A 21,515-nucleotide genomic window follows, 5' to 3' on the forward strand; every position below is an offset into this window, starting at 1 on the left:
ATGGCGAAGATCCGGGTGTCGTACGAGTACTCCGAGGCCGAGGACAAGAGCATCCGGCTGGGCTTGTTCCTGATCGCGTGCGGGATCCTCAGCCTCTTCATCCTCGGCTTCTGCTGGCTCAGCCCGACGCTGCAGAGTCTGCAGAGCAAGCCGGCCAACTGCACGGTGAGCGCGGCCACGAGATCCGAGCAGCGCCGCTGGCTGCCGGAGCTCCGGAGCGGAATCCATGTAACCGACTGTAGTGAAGCAATTACGGTAGTTTGTCTGTGTGGTAGTACGAGTAGTTATTTCTTGCACCCGTAGTAGAAGCAGTTACAGTTAGTTAGAACAGGAGCAAAACACTCGACTTTTATTGTTATTTTATGCTCTATCACTAATGGCAGTGTAACTTCTTACAGTGTCGTATCTGAGTTATTTTTATCACAGTTGTATAAGTATTTGTTGACTTATTTCTTTTTTATCAAGAATAATAAACAGTAGATACTAATACTTTAAATTAAACTCGTAGTTGCTGAAAGGCTGTGCAGGTTATTATCAGTAGTATTTAGGTATTATACGTTGATACGGAAGCCCTTGGCGGACATGCATCCATACATTTATTTACTCCGTTTTCTAGTGATAACGAGTCATTTCTGGTTGTTTTCTCGAGATCTCGACTTGTTTATCTCGAGATGACAACGCTGGTTTTCTCGTGATAACTGGATAATTTTCAAAACAACAGGCTGGTCACTGTGATTACAGACCAGGACATGTGGTCGGTTTTGATCACCTGACCTTATGTTGGTGCAGTGTTGTTATCGCGTAAATAAAGAGGTAAATAAGTCGAGAACTTTATTAATTCTCGTAAAATCACAACTTTATTCTCGTAAAATCACGACTTTTTCTTGTAAAATCACGACTTTATTTATTCTCGTAAAATTACAACTTCATCAATTCTCACAAAATCGCAAGTTTATTCTCGTAAAATCACGACTTTAGTCTCCTAAAATCACGACTTTTTCTTGTAAAATCACGACTTTATTTTTTCACATAAAATCCCAACTTTTTTCTGATATTTTTGTTTCTTTAACGTGGCCCTAATACTCTGTCATAAGTACAAATACTGGTGTCCACATTTATTTTGATTATAGTCCTGACTTTGGACATTATAATCAGCATTATCTGGCCATTATTAGTTCTGTTGTACTGATAGTTGTTGCAGAAATATTAGAAGTGCTTTGTGTTAGAGTCGGTCAAAAAATCACGATGTAGAAAAGCTGTATTTTTCTGTTTTGGTGTATAACGTGTGTGGGTTGGTCTCATATAGTGCATCATCATATGGTGCTTTTAATAAACAGTTTTAAGATATTCATACTTATATTATTAATTATAAAATGCTGCTTATTTCTGGATCATCTGTGTTAATCTCCTGCAGCCATGTGAGACAGTAAAGAGATAAATGAGGACAGACACTGCCCTGATCAGTCGTATCAGTGACAGACAGTGATCAGAGTGTTTAATCTGACAGGATCGCTCACACCGAGCCGTCAATCACCCGTCAGACTGTCAGAGAAACCAGACGTCACTGCTGGTTCAACATCTGAAGAGTCATCACTTTATTTACTGCAGATTTTTAAACTCAGTCTGACTCAGAGGAACGTCACTTTGATACAGGAGGAATCACGTAGAGAAATATCAGATGGAAACTTTGAGCAGACGATGACCTATAAACAAAGCGGCTTGGTGCGGTGCCCTACGCTTCAGATTATGACTCCCTAGGGTCTCCTGTAGGGTTTACATTTTATTCTTAGTGTATTCAACGCTGATTATTTTGTATTTTTACTTAAGAATGGTATTTAAATGCAGATATTTACTTTTAACATAGTATTCCTACTTTGACTCATTGCTACTTTTACTGAAGTAAAAAGGTATTTTTTCCTCCACTACTGCCCCCTTGAGGCCGGAGGGCTTTTTCTCCTTACGCCACAAGGGGCAGCAATGAGCCCATTCCACACTCCAAAACAAACGTCAACAATGCGACACAACGTTGTCCTTTTTCGTGGAGGTTTCAAAGAACGACGATGAAGTGGTCGATTCAGTCAGGCTTACCTGAGAGTCTCTCTTATGAGAACCAAACAAGGTGATGAGATTAGCTGCAAACTTTCTTGTTTAAAAACATTTTCAGCCCAAATATGCTGATATATATTTTTGTCTTTAAACATTACTATAAGATTGTTTTTACATCTATTTAATGTAAAGGAGCACCCTCACCTGCACCTCTCAGGTTTTGTATCTGGCCTGGGAGTGCTTTAAATCCCATGTAGGGTTTCTATATTGCCACATGAGCTCTGATCGTCTGAACAGTTACTCACGTCTTAGATTTTATTTAGCGTTTCATTAGGTCTGATGTTCTGTTTCCCCAGTTGGAAAATAACCAATCCAATCATTATTCTGCTGAACCAGAGCCAGAAAAACAGCAACGGAAAATTGACAAGTGTGGATGAGATTGAAATTGACTTACGGTTTAATTTAAACCTTTTAATTGGAGTAAAAGGAGAAAACCCCCCCGCTAACATCCACCACAGCTTTGAACTAAAAGCTGTTAATTCTGTCTTTAACAGCAAAGTTAATACATTTAGTAGGTTTAAAATATACTGTAACTTAAGTGTATTTTATCTGGAGTTCCTTCCATATATTGTAGGTTAAATTATTACAGTTTAGTTTTTAAATCACTGTATTCTCTGTCTTAGCATGAAGCTAATTCCCCCAGTAGAAGAAGAAAACCCTCCACCTTCAGTATCGACAGGAAGTTAAAAGCTTCAGGCCTTTTTTTATTAATCTAATCATTTATTTGAATCTTCCTGGTTGTCAATACAAAGTGTGTTTCTTCCTTCAGTCTGCATCACTCTCCTCTGTGGATTATTAAAACAGTTTGCAGAGCGTTTGGAAGCTAACGGGAGTTTTCGTGACATGAATTACAGACGGCCTCGGAGCCGGCTCTCCTGGCTCGCCCTTTGCTGCGGATGATGAATTCTTACCGGCTTGATTTATTCGGCTGTTAGCTTATTGCATCGTCCTGAAATAATGTCGGTGCATTACAGAGAGTGGAAGCCTTTTGTTTTTTTTTACTTTAAATCATCTGAACTCGAGTGGCAGCAGGAGAGGCCACTCTAATCCACAGCTTAATGCGACATAAATCACGATATGTGGACTTTACAGAAGCCGTCTGACGTCTTGAGTGATGAAGAAATGTCTCTCTTTGATCAGATCTGCTTTGATTGATTGTGAATTTAGCGTGTATTTATTTATTTTCATACCTGCAGCTGTTTTTCCGTATTTAATTAGCGGACTGGGACGAGCAATGCAGATATAACTCTTTATTTTTATTTAAAACCTCTAAATAACAGATTATAGTTACATGTATGAACTAATACGGTAAATTAACGTATCGCTAACCTTATTGACGGATAAACCACCAAAATGTATAATAACTGTTGAAACAATGGCTCCTTTGTTTCAAACAGAACACGATTTAAGCTAACGGCTGTTATTCTGGTGGAATGGGAACGTTCGTTAGCCAGCTAGCTAGCTAGTTAGCTAACAATAGCCTTATACATTTGTTGAAATCAATAGCTCCTGCTAACTAATGTTTTAGTTTAGTTATTTTGAAGCTATGAACACACAGTAACAGCTCAAATCTACCATGTAAGGCTGAGGCTAAAGCTAACATGTTTGAGGCAAATAGTGAGCATCCTTACCAAATCCATGGCATGAACATAAACAATTGTTTTTGAATTGTTAGCAAGTCAGTCCCAATATTATCAGTTTGATAAGAAAAAATCTGATTATTATTTTGTTCTAACATTTTAAAGAAAATAATTTAACCCGTCCCTTTAACAGCAACTGTCAAATATTAGCTTAGCGAATATTAGCAAGCATGCTGAATATTGTGCGCTAACATGTTAGTTGGACAGTTGCTGTTAGAAGGAGGGGGTTGAACATATATGTCATTAAAGAATAATTCATGTGTTCATGTTGAACTCAACGTGTCGTCCTGCAGGTGGTGTCGGTGCTGCGTCCGGAGGAGATGTTCGAGTGTGTGTTCACGTGCGGTACGGACTGTAAGGGGACGTCTCTGTATCCCTGCCTGCAGATCTTCGTGAACAACTCCGAGTCAAACTCTGTCGCTCTGCTGCACTTCGACGAGCAGCAGCTGGTCCTCAACCCAAAGGTACCAAAACACTTTTATTCATCATCTTAAACATCCAAGTTGTATCAGCAGAATGTGGCAGCTGTGAAGAACTACAACACCGACGAACGATTATTTGTTTCAAAAGTTATCTTAGTTAGTTCGTCGAATAGTCTGTTTGCTGCCGAGCTCGGTCTGTCGTCTGGAGGATGGATCTTAGTCTGAGTTAACAGTTCGAATCAGGCGTACAAAACATAAATGATGTGTAGCTCTGGTTGTGTTGGTTTGTGGGGCGAAGCTTTCTTGTGACCCTAAATTATCAAAGATTATCAAAGTTTTTTTTATGTGTGGGTATTTCCCTGCAAATTTAAGCCTTTAATCTCACAGAATTAATCTCGAATTTATTTCTCATCAATGTAAGTACATGTGAGTTTTCTCTCATAATATCCGTAATATTTATTTTGCACACTGGCCCTAATATGCGCCTGTAGAAACCTTGTACTAGTTAACCCATTTCTTCTAGCTGTTTTGTGCAAAGAGCCATTTAAACGTTTCTTGTTTTACTTTCATTTCATGTAATAAATGACTGAAAAGAAGCGATTGAACTAACTGGAACATGTATGTAAAGATAAGGAAACAGTAGATAGCAGCTTATCAGAGTAGAGTTGATGGATAAATGGAAAATGGCAGAAAAAAACCTCAAGCAGCTTCATTCTAGTTGAGTAATTAATTAATTAATTCAGTGGTTTTAGAACAGATTTGATCTGTAAGATGCAAAAAAGCAGGAGAATATGAAAATGGAAACATGTTGAGATAAGAAGGAAGTCTTGTAGTGTTCATGATGTTTTTATTGCACAGCGTCGGGAGGTTTTCAGTCTGACTGTTTTGTCTGAAGTCGTGAGCAGAACAGAAATAGATCGAATGAGACAAAACACGACATGGAGACTCTCAGAGTGTGAATGAAGGACTTAAAGCTCCATTAACAAACAGCTGACAGTAAACACATCACAGCTGACACCGTGTGCATGTTTATGTGTGTGTGTGTGTGTGTGTGTGTGTGTGTGTGTGTGTGTGTGTTTAAGTGCATGTGTGTGTGTTTAGTCTCAGCTGCTGCAAAACCACAAATGAGTCCAGAACTATGTGGGCATGTTACATTTTTGTTTGTGCGGCCGTGTTTCTGGTTTGCTTTTTGCTTTTTAGGAATCGTGCAGATCTGTTTGTAGATTTTAGCGTTTCAAAAAGTAGTTCTTTTTGAAGAACGTAGTATTTTACACGTTTTAATCGCCCTGTCGATTCTTTTTTGAGAGCAGGAGAACGCTGAACAAAATCAGATCACAAAGCAGAGAAAAGCTTGTTGTTATCCAGCCCGTTAAACATGCTAACATGAATGATGTTTACTGACACGTCACTGTGACCAGAACGTAAAAGAAATGTTGCTTTGAGAACTTGAGTTACAACATCTGTGCTTTTGTTTGTCCGCCTTTGGCTCAGTCATAAAGTTACACGTTTAGAGAGACATCCGTAGATCCTGGTTGTGTTTTATACATTTTATTAAAAATTTTTTGGATCTGAATTAATCTTAAGTTTGCCGGCTGTCTTCAGGACCGCTTTGAAAGCAACAAGCTGACCTAGCGTTGTTTTTAGCCTGGTGGCTAGTGGGTCATTATTATTGAATGTTTTATGCTTTTAAAGACTCAACGACCCTCTGTAAACCCTGTGTCTTTGACTCTGTTAGTTAGCCTGCCATTAGCATAGTTGAAGCTAACATGACGTGGCTAATGTAGCTAGCATTGTTTTTAGCATCTTGCCTGGCTAGCTGGTCGTTATAGAATTTTTAATGCTTTTTAGTTTAAATGACCCTCTCCAAACACTGCTACTCTTTTGGTCGGCCATTAGCATAGCTGAAGCTAGCTCGCTTTGACACAGCTAATGTAGTATGTGGTTAGGTGGTGGTTAAAGGATTTTTTATGCTTTACTTTCAAGGACTAAATGACCCTTTCCAAACTGTTGGTCAGCAGGTCATTAGCATAGTTAAAGCTAGCTTGCTTTGACAGTGGCTATCATAGCTAGCGATGCTTTCAGAATGTGGATTGGCTAGCCAGGCTTTATTGAAGAGTTTAAACTATAAGCACTATTAAAACTTTACAGACTCACTCCACGCCCTGTGAGCCATTAGCATAGTTGAAACTAGCTGCAGCGACAAATGTTCACATAAATGCAGATACAAGATTTAAGTGTTTAAATTAATGGATTATTTTTTGCTGAAGCTGGATTTATATTTCTTTGTCTCTGTTGTACGTGAAGCAGCACAGCCTCATGCATTTCTTTGAACACATAATCTCTGCAGTCACGATGCTAAAAACCTGGTGCAAAGCCTGAAACCAGAAGAGTGGAGGCTGTTTATCTGCAGGCTTAATGCTAGCAGGTCACATGTGTTGGTGTCCACACACTTTTGGCCATGCAGCGCGAGAAAACATCGCTCATAGAATAAATAACAGTCAGTGTCCATCTGTCCATCTGTGGGTCGTCTTCTTCCTCTAATCTTCTTCTTCTTTGGTGCACGTCTGGGTCGTCGCTACAGCAACAGAGTAAATATAGAGGGGAGAGACAACGCGTCATCGATGCCGCCCAGTCTCTATGGCAACTGCAAGGGAGGTGATGTGGAGAGACAGGGAGGTAGAGAGAGTGTGAGAGACAGAGAGACACAAAAAGTGATAGAGAGAGAGAGAGCGAGAGCGAGAGAGAGAGAGAGAGAGAAAGAAGGAGGAATGGAAAACGAGAAAATCACTGATACTGAAGGATTAATGGACGCCATGAAAATAATGAAAACATGTTTTTACTCAAGGTTATAGGCTCTGTGACCTTTGACCTACAACATAATCAGACAGACAAACAGACAGACACACAGTCAGAGTTAATTGGCGTTGTGTCTATAGGGGGCAATTTGTTAATGGAGCGCCTGTGGACCAGATGACTGACATGACATTAACACACACACACACACACACACACGCATGCACACACGCACGCACACGCACTCCATTGGTTTATATGTGCTCATGTTAAAGGATAATTCCTGTTTGTTAATATTAGGCTTTTATTTTGGTAGTCTTGTCCTCCATTCTGTCCATGTCAAGAACACTTTGCTAATAAAGTTATAACAAAAAACAACCAGGTTAGAAAAATGTCTTTACAGGAGAAAACAAAGGAAAACGTTACAATAATCAATTAAACTGACTTTTCTGATCTCATGCAGATTAAGTTGTGTTAAAAATAATAAAAATATTTTTTTTTAAAAAGAAGAAAAATAGCAATAAAAATAAAAAATGTAAAATAAATAAAAATTAAATAATAAGTGAACTTAATTAATTGATTAATTAAACTAAAATTAAATAAAGATGTAAAAATAGATTTATTTGAATAGTTAATCCAAAAAAGCCAAATTTCAAAAACAAAAAATGTGAGTTACAAACTTAAATATGTATAAATATAAATTAAAGAACTATAAAGTAAAAAATAGTAATAATTATGAATAATATGCAATAAAGAAAAAAATATTAAAATAAAATAAAATAAATAAATATATACAAATTAAAAAGAAACAAAACATAAATTTAAAAGGTTTGATAAAAATATTAATAAAAAAACAACCGAGCCTTCTTATGATCTGAGCTGTTTAATAAACTGTTGGTATGAATTTGAATTGTGCGATATTTTAAAATAAAAATCAAAGCAGTGAACTTCCTGCGTGAAATTATGATTAAAATGTCTTTTAATAAACGGCTTTTTACCCAAATGTATCTTTTGGGATCTGAGCAGACGAGAGACACTGAAATGTGTCTTTGATAAAATGTTGTTGTGAAGGACACACACTGTAACACACACACAGTAACACACACTGTAACACACACACAGTAACACACACACTGTAACACACACACAGTAACACACACAGTAACACACACACTGTAACACACACACAGTAACACACACATCCTGAGCTCTCTCTGCTTTATTGAGGTCAGAAGTTCATTTAATTTTAAGAGGAGAGAAAATGGCTGCGAGAAAAAATAGATGGACCACCAGAGTTTGGTGTGTGTGTGTGTGTGTGTGTGTGTGTGTGTCAGTAGGTGTGAAAACACATAAGAGAGCGCCTGACTGACCTGTTTCCTGTTTGTCTTTTGTCTCATTTAAATCTTTGATACTGACATTTGAACCTGAAAGATGTTCCGGCAAATAGAGGCTCTTATTTTGGTAGTTTTGGTCCATCTCCATCACTGGTAGCTTACTTCTCTTCAATTTAAAGTTGCATTGTTTAACTGTTGAACTCATTTGAACCCAAACTAGGATCTCAATTAATAACACTTTATTTTGAAAGTCCAGCTGGATGTTATATATTGAATTAAGCTCACGGTGCTACTTTACTTTGAAAGTCTACATGGTTGATGCATTTATATCATAGCTAACTGTAAGGCTTTATATTGAAGTCAAACCAAACATTGAATTTAAACTGCTGCTAACGTGATCGCTTTATTTTGAAGTCCTACTAGACTATGCGTATCTCCCACTGTGTACTCGAGCATTTTATTTTGAAAGGCAATATTGTTTTTGTTTCCTTTATTTCTGCAGATAAAACATAAAATTTCATCCACAGAGAAAAGTACTGCTGTGCTCCCTCTGAGTGTGTTTGCACTTTATTTCTCTGAGCTCATAACGGTCCCGGCTTTCTGTCAGACATAACTCACTGCTCACACACACACACACACACACACACTGACGCACACTGACGCACACGCGCACACAATACTAATGTATCCAGCTCCACCAGGCAGACTCCATTAAACTAGAAATGGATTGAATAGTGAGTGTGTGTATTTTACTTTAACACACACACACACACAGGTCGGCTCTGGCTTTATTTCATGCACCTCATGACGGCATCCTGAGGCGTGTGTGTGAGTGTGTGTGTGTGTGTGTGTGAGATTTCATAAGTGCTGAAGTCTTAACAACACTAAAGCTGCTTTGGCTTTGGAAGTAATATTTACACACACACACACACACACACACGCGCGGTCTTATGGTTATGATGTAGATTACTTTCCATGATTTTACAGCTCTAATGTTTTATAGCCGAGTTGAAGAGGCGCTCTGGTTCTGTAAAAACTTACAGCGAATGTTTTATTATATAAAATCTCATGGTTGATTATTTTTGTCAAACAGATAAAAGTGTTATTTTTGACAGTGTAAAGTCTTATTGTATGTTGCACTTACAGTATGTGTATGCACACAGTCCTCCCTCTGACTTTGAGTGACAGGGCCATAATTTAGATTTGTTTCTTGTCTCTGTGTGTCTAAAGGTTGGACCATCCTCCTACATTTCCCAGAATCCTTTGTGAAACTCAGCTTTGAGTAGGGGATCAAAAACTTTTAGGCAAAATATCAACACTATCCGAGCTTCCATACTCAAAACAATAATCATAATAATAAAAACAGGTTTAACACAGTTTGAAATCGCTCTTCAAAAGATAGAATATCAAGAATGATGGTATTTAATATAAAATAAATCGTTATATACAACAGTTTGTTCCGACCGAGTAATCTGATTGGACAAGAGGCATTCCATCAGTGATATAGAGAACTACATCACATGATCTCCGCCTCCGCCCGGTGCTCTGACCTGGTACCTCTGAAACGCTGGTTGATAATAAATTAAAACAAATAAATAAAAAACAGCTGATCTGTGGTCACTTGTAGACACAGAGAGCAGGAGAATGTTTGGGTTGCTTGGCAACAACAGTCCAGTTTCAGTTAAGCTGGAACTAGTTCAGTTGGTGGAATAAAAAATCATCTGTTGTTGATGTTACTGTGTACTACTATTTGCCGCTTGTATAAAATCCACATCACACTCGAGGTCGTGATGTTGGACTGAATATCATCACGGCTGTGATCATCTGCGTCTACGCGCCTACGACCGAGTCACAGCCGTGATGATGTTCAGTCCAACATCACGACCTCGAGTGTGATGTTACTTAAATATAACAAAATTTAAAGCAAAAAACAACCTTTGAACCTTCAGTGACCTCATAGGTTCCAGAGGAGAATTAGTGAGTTTTAAAGTGATTATTGAGCCACAGGTATTGATACATGACCTGCAGATTTACTGTCATGTTCAGCAGGAGGAGAAATCTTAATCATCCGTCCTGTAAAGCAGATTAATCCGAGCGTCTTCCTTCTTTTAAAGAGCAATCAGCTGTAAATCGTGCGTTCTGTAAAATGATGCTCGGGCATCTGAAAAGAGAAGATAGAGCGAGGGAGGAAGGAAGGAAGGAAGGAGGAGATGGAGGCAGGTGGGTGGTTTCACTCAGCCAATTACTCGCCCAGTAATTTCCTCATTTATGACTTAATTATATTATAAATATAAATGACACGAGCGGCGGGTAACCACAGGGCAAGGCTGCTCAGACTGACTCACACTCGTTCCCTTAACTTTCAACATCATTTTAAAACCATCAATGAACCAAACGTATTATTTAAAACATCCTCACTGTGCAGACGAACATTTGGACCTCGTGAGTGTAAAAAACAGCAACAAATCAGCTGCAGAGGTCAGAAAGAGCTTTTAATTTATGCCTCTTCAGAGGAAAACAGGAAAAAAACTCTTAATGTAATAACCGAGGACTGACATCAGTAATAACGACGTGTGTGTGTGTGTGTGTGTGTGTGTGTGTGTGTGTGTGTCTGATAACTTAAACCAATTAACCGTAATGAGGCAGAGCTTCTGGAGCTCCAGGACGTCAGGGGGGGCGTCAGTGACACTCTGCCCAGTCAGGAGTCTCTCTCTCCCTCTGCTGAAGCCCCTCCCTCCCTTTAAATAGTTCCTACAGAAACAATCATTCACATCGTCCTGTTCTAAGTCTTTAATTTCCTCATGAACGCCCTCTTACTGATAGAAACATGTTTGTTCACATTGTCATGCTTGGTTTTGTTTTTAGTGTAGAGGCCCTGTAGGTCAGGCTGTAGGACACAAACACACCTGCTCATGTTAGCACACACTGACCTGCAGATTCATCACCATCCTGTTAGTCCTACCTCCAGAGGCAGAGAGACAGACAGGTGCACAGACATGTGCACAGACAGACAGGTAGATGTTCCCTCATGTTCATCTGTTTAGCCGTGTGCAGAGTCAGACAGAAACACACACGCGAACAGATGAATGAATAAATATATGTTAGCGAACAAGCTAGCTTGCACTCTAACCTGTGTGAATCTTTTTAACCCTTTAGCAACTAAGCTAGTGTTAGCATGTTGCATGTCTCACGTCACTTCACAAACACAGCAGTGAGCAGGAAGTGAGACACGGGAGCGGGCTTCAGTCTTGAGGAGTGTGTGGCTTTATCACACACGGCCTGACAGTGCAGTCGTTCGTTGTTCTCAGTTACTGATAACACTCTCCGCTTTGGTCCCGTTCACTCTCGTAACTCATGCGCACACACTCACTTCCTGTCTCTCTCACTCACTTGCTCCACCACCCACACAAACAGAGCTACCTTCTTGTACAACACAAAGCTCATGCAGGTTGCCAGGTTGAGGACTTTGAATCTAGCGCTTTGACAATGACAAGCAACGAGTCCTGTGCGCCAATTTGTTTCATATCTGGCAACCCGTGGTGACGAAATGGGCAGTGGGCGGGCGTCCCCCCCGAGCAAACTGGCTGCTGCATTGTTGTCGGAGAAACCAGTAATTCAACTTTGCATGCTTCCTTAATCTCTGTTGACATATCAAGGTCACTTCATGATAAATACAGTAAATATATTACATATTAAGAGTATTTCGCTGATGTTTGCAAGCTGAGCATGTTCTTAGCCATGTAGCGTGTTAGCGTGTTAGCTTGTCGGCTTCAGCAGTTCACCAACTATCCCTGTAAGTAGTCACATAAAAGGTAAACATATTTCAGGGAGTCTTTTAGGGAGAAAGGACATCAGTGTCGTCTTCCTCAGTCTGCTGGTTCCCGAACCTCAGCAGGTCAAAGGTCACGTCTTCATTTCTCTCTTCACTGATCCATCAGGGCGGGGTGTGTTTGTGCCGTCGGCCTGTCAGGACGTGATTGATGCTCTCACAGTAAATTGTTTCTGTGTGTTTTGTTGGAGTTTATTTGTAGGAAAGAAACTTGATCTAGAAAAGTTATGAAAGTTTGGACGATATTTACTCAACCAAACTGACAGGTGCATCAGACCCTGAGGTCAACCCTGAGGTCACATCCAAAAGACAGTTTTAGTCCTCTTAATGCTAAAAAGCTGCGTTCTGTTCCCGAGTAGCAGAGCAGACGAGAGGAGACGTAACTAACACCAACACTACAGTCAGTGAACTTTCCATCAGCGTGAATATCTGCTTCAGACCGACAATGACTAAAAGAAAACACCTGAAAACACCTCAAGCAAACAGATGATAAATAAATACAACAGGAATGAAAACATGTGAAATCAGATCCTCAAATCACCCAGAATGCATCAGTGTGTCCCTGCTCTGAATATCAAACACCTGAAGTGACAGAAACACCTGAGAGGAGAATTCAAATGTGCTCCGACTGAAACCCTCCACATGTCAACATCGATCTCATTTAGGACACTTATTAAAGACAACACACACACAAACACACACACACACACACACGTAATTGTAACCTCAGCTTGTTGGCATAGCAACCGCAATCATCCGACGACCGGGGCGACCCACTTGTGATGTCACAGGGCGAGGCGTGTGTGATTGGCCGGTTGATGAATGGTGTGGAGGGATGAATGGCTGCTTAGCTGAGCAAGAGAGGGGGAGAGAGAGAAAGAGAAAGAGGGAGCGAGAGAGAGGAGAGAGAGAGAGGGAGAGAGTGACAAAGAGAGGAGGGAGAGATAGAGGAGGGATAGTGAGAAAAGGGAGAGAGAGAGAGAGAGAGGGAGCGAGAGACAGGGAGAGAGAGAGAAGGGAGAGATTGTGAGGCAAGGGAGAGTAAGAAAGAGATAGTAGGGGGAAAGAGAGAGCAAGAAAGGAAAGAGAGGAGGAGAGGGAGAAGACAGAGACAGTGGGGATGGGTGAGAGGGAGAGAGGAGAGAGAGAGGAAGTGATGGTCTCTCTCTCTCTCCTCTTTCTCTCTCCTCTCTCTCTCTCCCTCTCTCTCTCTCCCTCTCTCTCTCTCCCTGTCTCTTCTCTCTCTCTCCCCCTCTCTCTCTCTCTCTCTCTCTCTCTCTCTCTCCTCTCTCTCTCTCCTCGATGGGGTTCAGTCAGACAGAAGATGATCTGATGATCTCATAACATCATCGTTTACAGCTGAGTGGAAACAAACGATGCACCGAGAGCGCCACATTCATCACTGAGACCCTGACGGAGAGAAGAAACACACGTCTATGAATGGAGACACCTGCAGCTGTGTTACACCTGTATTCTTCATGTAAAACCAGGCTGAAAGTAGACGTTAAACCACGTGTTAGAAAGGCAGAAAACAGACGTAATATAAGTCACAGTCTGTTTATTCATAAAGACGTGTATATAAGTCATTTCAACACTATTTAAATGTATTTCATTTGGAACTCATTTCAAACAATCACAGATTATAATCATCTGTTTTTACCAGGTCGAGTTTGCAATCCTGCCAATCCGGCTTACGGTAACGTTAGCTGTGTCCCAGTCCAGGAGCTGCAGCCTTCGAAGGCCGACTGTGTCACAGAAGCGCGCCGAAGGCTGCCCCGATTCGAAGGCTCCTTCAGATACGGCCGACAAATGCGTCCTCCGTTTCTCGGGCCGTGAAGGATCCATCCTGAGATTCATGCCGCGGAAATTAAACTAAATGGGCAAACAACGTTAGTTATGCTAGCTAGCTACCTGTTGCTAGGCGACAGGAGCGGCGTTTGGTGACGCAAGGGTAAGGGCGGGAACAGCTGGTGACGCAATCAGAATCCTCCGTAGACCAGAACGTCTCATTTCCGTTCGGCTTCAGCGTCTACGCAGGCTACGATCCTCCGTGGACCACCTCCTTTGAAGGCTGCAGCCGCTGGATTGGGACGCAGCTGTTGATTGTTGCGAGGATGGCGGCTGCACTGGCGATCACAACGCTGCATGTTTGTGATGAAGCTTTAGCTAGATTACAGCGACATTGTCTGGGTAAAATACATCAACACAATAAAATACCTCTCTCTGCATTTTAAACTGGTCGCAGCAGTTTATAGGATGCAGGTTCAAAATGCTAAACTGTCCCGTTATAAAGACGCTTGATACTAGAAACATCTAAAGACAAAAGCTAGGTGGTACCTTAAAACAGATGCTAAAGGGTCCTGTAAATAGCCCTTAAAGGGAGCTAAAACACAGGCAATAAGCAGTGCACTGAAACAGGTAGATGCTGAGGGGTGACTTGAAGCAGAGAAGTTGCTTCACTGCAACAAACTCCAGCAGGAGTGCATGAATCATGATGATCTGATGATGGAGTATACAGCAGGAGAACACTGGGACAGTGTTTGTCCTTGAATACTACTTGTACCAGTGTGATGTACTTTAGGATCAGATTACTTCCTCCCACACAGCTGCTCTCGCTGCAGCTACGTTTACTCGTATATGAAACAGATTTTTTAACAGGACTTCTGATTAATTCGTCCCAGGTTGGTCTGATTTAGACAGAAGAGGAGGATTTGTTTCATCTCTCTAAAGCTGACTGATCTCCCAGCAGGGGGCGCTGTAATAAGGTCAAAACAAGGTGACGAGTTTGATCCTGATTGGCTCAGAGGGGGTCTTCAGTGTCAGCCTCTAAACATAAACTCACACACAGATTCTGGAGGCAGGAGGCTGATTGGTGCCGGGCTGCTGACTGTGGATCAACCGGTTGCTATGATGATGGTGTGATTGGTGCACAGACGGGGGTGGAGGGGGAGGTGGCAAAAAATAAACTGGTTTTCAGCTCAACACAAAGAGAAATATTCAGAATCAGAATGAGAAGACGAGACAATAAGAACTCAAATTTGTTACAGAGGAAAGGCCCTGAAGGAGAAACAGTCAGGAGCTAAAACACAGAAACACTTCCTGTTTTGGCTTCTTGGTGTCTTATTAACAAATTAAAATGCACGCTCTTTATAACACTCAGTCCCTCCAGGATTTTGCAGGTTTTTCTGGGATTGTTGCAGCCTAAAATTCCTGATTTCACTGCCGATATCTTTTAAAAATCGCGATGAAAAAGTTGCACATTTGTAACAGAGCCTCTGGCTGGTGGACAATTGAACATCTAATAGTTTTCAACATGATAAATAATCACAAGAAGACATGGAGTGTCGGATGTGTTATCATGGACTCACTCTTTAGACTCTGCAGTGTGAGGATCAGGGAGCTCAGGAGAGAGAGACGATCAGCTGTCTGTCTCTAGCATGCAGCGTTCACAGATATTAAAGGCACAGTAAACAATACTCTCTCATGTTTAAACAGCACTGCAGACCTCTGAAGATCAATATTTGGTGACGTACACGTCGACTCTCGTGGGGGTTATGGGTTGATTGGAAAAGTTGCAGAGATTGGCTGAATTTGTGTGAATTGTCTGAATCACAGCTTCCTGGAGGAAGGACCTTATCTCAGCTAATGTGGCACAGAGCTGATCTTATGTTGTCAGAGACGTTAGTGTCGATATATTGATTTATATATTTGATGTATATTAATGTGTTTTCTGCCCCTCAGTGTTCGTACGTTCCTCCCTGTGAGAGAGACAACCAGAAGAACAAAGACAGCGTCCTGTGGTGGGAAGATTACTTCACCAAAGAGGTCAGCAGTCAGTCCTTCACCTGCTTCTTCAACCAGCAAAGGAGGTGAGACACGCTCACACACACACACACACACACACACACACACACACACACACACACTCACGTGCGCGCATTACAGTGGGTCTATTTTCAGGTGTGATACAGATACATTGGGAGCAGGAGAAGTGTGATGCTGTGACACATCATTGTCTTGCAGAAGATTACAGACGGTTCTTTTTGACAGAACCTATTCCACCTCTCCATTTGCTGCCTGTGACCTTTGACCTATGAAACTACTGTTATAGAGAAATATCTCAAACACAAAAAGCATCAAGTCATCGTCTTTTAACTCGGAGTAGAGAAGCAGAATTTGTAGGATTTAGCTCCACAATCCAGGATGTAGAACTTTCACCTTATTGTCCGTGTATAAACCGTCACGTCACAGTCGAGTTCTCAGATTGTTTTCAGACCAAAATAAGTAAAATAATCAAACACAAAGTCAATTTGATGAATGTATCAATCAATTTATTCACGAGCAAGAAATTCACATCATGCTTTGTTGCAAAAGTGCATCAGAATTGACAATTTCCTGATGTCTTAATGTTGCATCAGAAATGCTCAAACCAAACCCCATTCAAAAAACAAGCGTTTTAAGAGTTGTTTCCTTCTCGTCTTGCAGACAAACCTTACAAAGCATGAGTTTACGCTTCTTACACATGTAGTTATTTCAGCCTCCTTTCAACCTGTTTATTGTCATTAAAGCGCTCCTTGTATGTGTACATACCTGCCCAATAAAGCTGATTTTGAACATCTGTTTATTTTGGCTTCATAGCGCTGTAGTAAGACAGATCTCAGCCCACGTGTGACTTGTTAGATACAGTGAAACTGCCACTCAGCGGAGACAGATGGACAGGCGCTCCACAGCTGAAACAGAACGCCGGTAGTTGGTGTCCATTAGAGAAATCCTGGTACTGATCCGAGCTAACAGCTCATCACACTGGGCACTTTTAGATCATGGATCAAATTTAGATGAAGCTCCTAATTTTAATCAAACAGCCTCCTCTTGCTGTAAAGGTGAAAGCTTTCTCTTTTATTCAGGTTATGTCAGAAAAAACAGCCTCCTTTATTTACGCTGTGACAGAAAAACTCCTTTAGCGTGTCAGCTTAATCCGCCTGTTATTCACAGACGATGCTTACCTGCGACCTTGGCTGGTTTTATTTTTATCTCTGCAGCTGAGGGATCAGAATGAGGAAACTCTGCTTCATAAATGAGGGCCCAGTGGGAGCTCTGCGATGCTACAGATGAGCTTTTGTATTTTGTTTAGAGGAAAAGAACTGGAGCACTCAAAAGGTTTTTCAGTCACTGCAAGACAGGTGTTATTTTAAAGGTTATAACCCTTCAAATGTAACCTGTAGCTTTAGTTTAGGTATAACATGACCTTACCTTATACTGTTTAACCTTTTCATTGGACACATGAGCTCAGCAGCTGCCCTAAATATGATGTAATCAGCTAATTTATCCTAAATTGAATAGTTTATACTGTGGCTAAGCTAGCTGTTGTGGAACTCTTCATGTCCTTTTAAAGCTTTAAGTTATTTTATAAACTTCTTATTCATAATTATCAAGATTGCGAGTAACCCTAATAGCGGTTACCCCTGTTAGCTAATATAGCATTTCCAGCATGTTATAGAACGAGTCATTTTAGCTTTTTAATTCGCTAATATGTCGTTAGCTTCGCTCTGCTCATGCTATCTTTCACCTGTTAGAGATTGTTGTATTGTCAGCTGATTAGCTCCACTTATATTTTGTTAGCTTTGTGCTTGGATAGCTAGTGTTTAAGCTTGCTAATGGTGTGTTAGCTTTGTGCTGCATTAGCTGAGTTTAGATAACAAGTAACCTAGCCCTGCTAATGCTAACTTTGTATCCCGTTAGCTCTTATAGATTAGCTCCACTCACAATACATGAACTGATGTTGTTTTTCAGATAGCTTTGCATGATTATGTTACTTTAGCTTTGTGCTACATTAGCAGAGTTAAGAGTACAAGTACATTAGCCATGCTAATGTAAAGCTCTTCTTCCTTCTTCTTTCTGATTCTGGGTTACAGATAGCTTAGCCACATTAATGCTGTGATAACCTTTTGTCCTTTTAGCTAATGCTGTACTGCGTTTAGCTTAGCCTCGCTAGCGTAACATTAGCTCTGTGCCATGTTAGCTGTTGTTGGATCGAGTTAATTAGCTTAGTGAACAGAGACCTGTCACAACTTATATAAAGGTTATTCTAATAGGACATTCTTGTGGCATAGGCATGCTAATGCTATGCTAAGTGTTCATGATTTTAACTCGTTAGGAACTACCTACAGTAATAGAGCTAAATGTGGCACTTGGATGTTTTGTACCACAGTTAGCTTAAAGCTAATTTCCTTGTGTTACATGTGTTCTCTGCTTTGTTGTTATTCTGATCAGAATTGAGGAAAAAAAAAAAAACATCATCGCAGACGGACGGATGAAGATGAAACTGAAATTCTGCTTGTAATTCTTCTTCTTGTGATTTCAGACCAGACGACGTGTTGTGGCGCCGCTCTCATGACACCAGCGTCCTGCTGCACTGCGTCCTCTGGCCGATGGTGTCTCTTCTTCTGGGCACGCTCATTGTGCTCCTGACGGTGTGCGCACGCTCCCTAGCCGTGCGAGCGGAGGCTCTGCAGAAGAGGAAATGCTCTTACGAGGTGTGCCAGGACCTTTCTCTGCCCTCAGAGCGCCAAGGCATGAAGGCCGAAGACCTTCTGGCGACGAACTCTGACCCCGAGCCCGAGTCGTCGTCGCCAACAAGGACCCTGCCGCTGTTTGCAGTGCCGGTGCGACGCAGAGATCGAGAACATTAAGACGAAACAGGAAGTTGTTTTTCAGTCCTTTTGGAAGCTGAAAAGCTGGTGGGCAAATCACAGGCCGTGGACGCCACCAACAACCTGTTGTGGTTTGATTGATCGGAGATTTTGAAACCAGGAGAAAACACGAAGAGAGGATGATGGGAAATCCACTGTGTTGTCTGCAGATTTCAGCAGAAACATTTCCTCTGATTTAACGCGACAAACTGGATTTAAAGCGGCTCCTGGATGTTGGATCTCCTGGTTTTAATCTGCCTGAGACGTTATGAAAGGATGGTGCAAAGAATTATGGGTCAGGAAATTTATGGATGGTCTGTGGATTTCAGCTGCTCTTAACTGTAGCTCTTCTATTAATGTAGTTTCTCCCTCCAAGACCCAGTAGCCATAACTGTTAATCAAAGAGCCAAAGTGCGGACACTTCTCCAGGCTGTTCCTTTCTGACACATGAAGTGTGATTCTTAGGGTTGGGTTACGTAATCGAAGATGAATGGCTAATGTCTAATATCGTGCTAATTCAGGCCTGTTTGAGTTTTAAAAAGTCACATCCATCCATCCATCCAAAAACATTTCATGATTATTCTCCAGCATGGTTTCTTCTTAATCCGACGCTCTTCTCTCGTGTCGTTATCTAATGTCAATGTTTTTATCTGTGATCTCTGCTGTCGTTCCTTCCTCTCTGTCCCCCAGTGTTTACAGTCGTGTCCTTTATTTCTTAGATTCATTTGGTCGTGTTTCTTACCTTCATTTCCACAATCGCTAGTGTTAGAAGAAATATCTTTATTCAAGTAAAGATCCTGATACAACCATCTAAAAGTTCACCGCCACATGTATCCAACATTCAATGTCCTGCTTCAGTTAAAGACCAGAAGCATTTATGTTTGACTGTTTATGTCTAAACATTGGTTTAAAAGTAATCAGATAAATCCTGATTTTAACTTTAGAAGAAGCTTAAATACAAATATAACCGGCTCAATGCACAAAAGAATTGAAAGTTGAAGGAAAAGTCAAAATGTAGGCGTGCTGCAAAAACCGTCATCACTTAAGTGTAAAAAATAAACAAATGGAAAAATGGAAAAACTGATAAACATTATTAATAGGTGATATTTCCCTCTGAAATGAAGCACAGAAAAATAAGAGCTGATCCCACAATTGGAAGAAACAGTAATTTGGTAAATTTACTTTCCAGTTTTTACATAAACAACGACGATATGTTTAAAATGCAGAAAGATTTGATGTATAAAATAGAGCCAGCAAAGATTAATCTGATTGGAGGAAAAAATATATAATCAATAATTAAACTTAATCATTTATTAATGTATTCAAACAGACCTGCGAGTCATCAGAGGGCCCATTAGTGGCTCCTGTTGCTTCTGGGTCCCCAAACGGCCTCCTGCTTAATGATGAGGAGCTCTTTGAACCGTGAAGCTGTTTGCAGGCAGCAGGAACAAACCGCAGGACGCCATGACGGAGGCTAACCCGAGAGCACATGGAAGAATACTTCTATAGTGATACCAAAACGAACCGCAGTTTATTCCAAGTATTTTGACTCCTCTACTCTGCTACACGGGAACAGAACGCTGCAGGAGCCCCATTTGTCCACAGAGCTGTCAGTCATGAGGCCACACCCCCTTTTTATAGCATCAAATAACTAATTAAAAGTAAACTTGTGATAAAAATGAACACTTGGACATAAATCAGCAGGATAAGAACTAACTATAATGACAGAAACCATGTTTGAGAAAAATGTCTTTGACGTGTATTTTGATTTTATAGTTTGACTCATGTCCCATCTGTTAACATGGAGGAGGCGGGCTTTATGAGCTATACTGCAACCAGTCAGCAGGGGGCGACAGAGAGGGTTTGGCTCCACTTTTAGGGAGCTGTCATGTCGGCCATCTTTTTATACAGTCTGTGGTTTATGTAGAATTGGCAGAGTCAAACTGAAAGAGGGACTCGGGGGAAGAGGACATGACAGCTGAGAGATAAACAACACATGGCCGAGGCCCCGAGGCTTTTCAAACTTTGCCTTCAGCAGTAATGAGGACAAAATCTAGACCATGCGAATAAAGTAGGATTTGTTTCGACCTCATTTATACTCTCACACTCCATATGTCTACTGGTAGTATGAAAAGTCACTGTAAACAGTAGTTACAGATTGGATGGTGGCATTTAGAGATCATCCTTCACTGTCGTTTAGATAATGAAACAGGAAGTGATGAGCTCATGGAGTTTGACCAAGAATCAGGCGAAATTTTCTTTATTTTTTCATTATTAAACAACGATATCTTTCTCAGATTAAATCACCTTCCCTCCTCGGTAGAAATAAAACATGATTCATCTTGTATCAGAGGGAGTTTTTGATCTTCGAGTGTCGTCTCCAAATTTCCACCACCATCATTCCAACAGTCTAAAAATTACCTTCATGTTGCCTCGCAACAGCCACAAGGCCGAGCGGTGTCGCTGCCAAATGAGAAGCGAAGCAGCCAAACTTGAGTCTGCTTCTGTTCTCTGTGAACTGACTGTTGTTGTAAATACATCTTTTCCTCCTCAGGTTCAGCTGGTGGAAAACGTTTCATCACCATGTTTCGTGGTAAACTTGAATGTTGCTGTTTGCTGCTGTAGCACATTTTGTTTGTGCAGCTCCTCGTGGAAACGTCTGTTCCGTTTCAATATTTGTGTTGATTTGTGTTTGTTTGTTT

General features: G+C 40.9%; 1 protein-coding gene across 1 annotated transcript; it reads left to right on the plus strand.

Annotated features, from left to right (window-relative positions):
• On the plus strand, nucleotides 1-20,510 carry LOC138599286 (calcium-activated potassium channel subunit beta-4-like). Its single transcript, XM_069670864.1, has 4 exons — nucleotides 1-165; nucleotides 4,040-4,210; nucleotides 15,866-15,993; nucleotides 18,486-20,510. The coding sequence occupies exons 1-4, from the start codon at nucleotides 1-3 to the stop codon at nucleotides 18,811-18,813; spliced, it is 792 nt and encodes a 263-aa protein (XP_069526965.1). The 3' UTR covers nucleotides 18,814-20,510.
• The last annotated feature ends 1,005 nt before the right edge of the window (nucleotides 20,511-21,515 follow it).

This window comes from Semicossyphus pulcher, unplaced genomic scaffold, assembly GCF_022749685.1.
Source record: "Semicossyphus pulcher isolate SPU_LCO1_2020_fin unplaced genomic scaffold, fSemPul1.0.p SCAF_20, whole genome shotgun sequence".
In the NCBI taxonomy this organism is placed as follows: Eukaryota; Metazoa; Chordata; class Actinopteri; order Labriformes; family Labridae; genus Semicossyphus; species Semicossyphus pulcher.

Bases quoted from the DNA above. Each gene is read 5' to 3' on its own strand.
- LOC138599286 (XM_069670864.1), top strand. From the start codon at position 1: ATGGCGAAGATCCGGGTGTCGTACGAGTACTCCGAGGCCGAGGACAAG. The intron at 166-4,039 runs GTGAGCGCGGCC...GTCGTCCTGCAG, and splicing joins GCAAGCCGGCCAACTGCACG to GTGGTGTCGGTGCTGCGTCC. The intron at 15,994-18,485 runs GTGAGACACGCT...TTGTGATTTCAG, and splicing joins TTCTTCAACCAGCAAAGGAG to ACCAGACGACGTGTTGTGGC.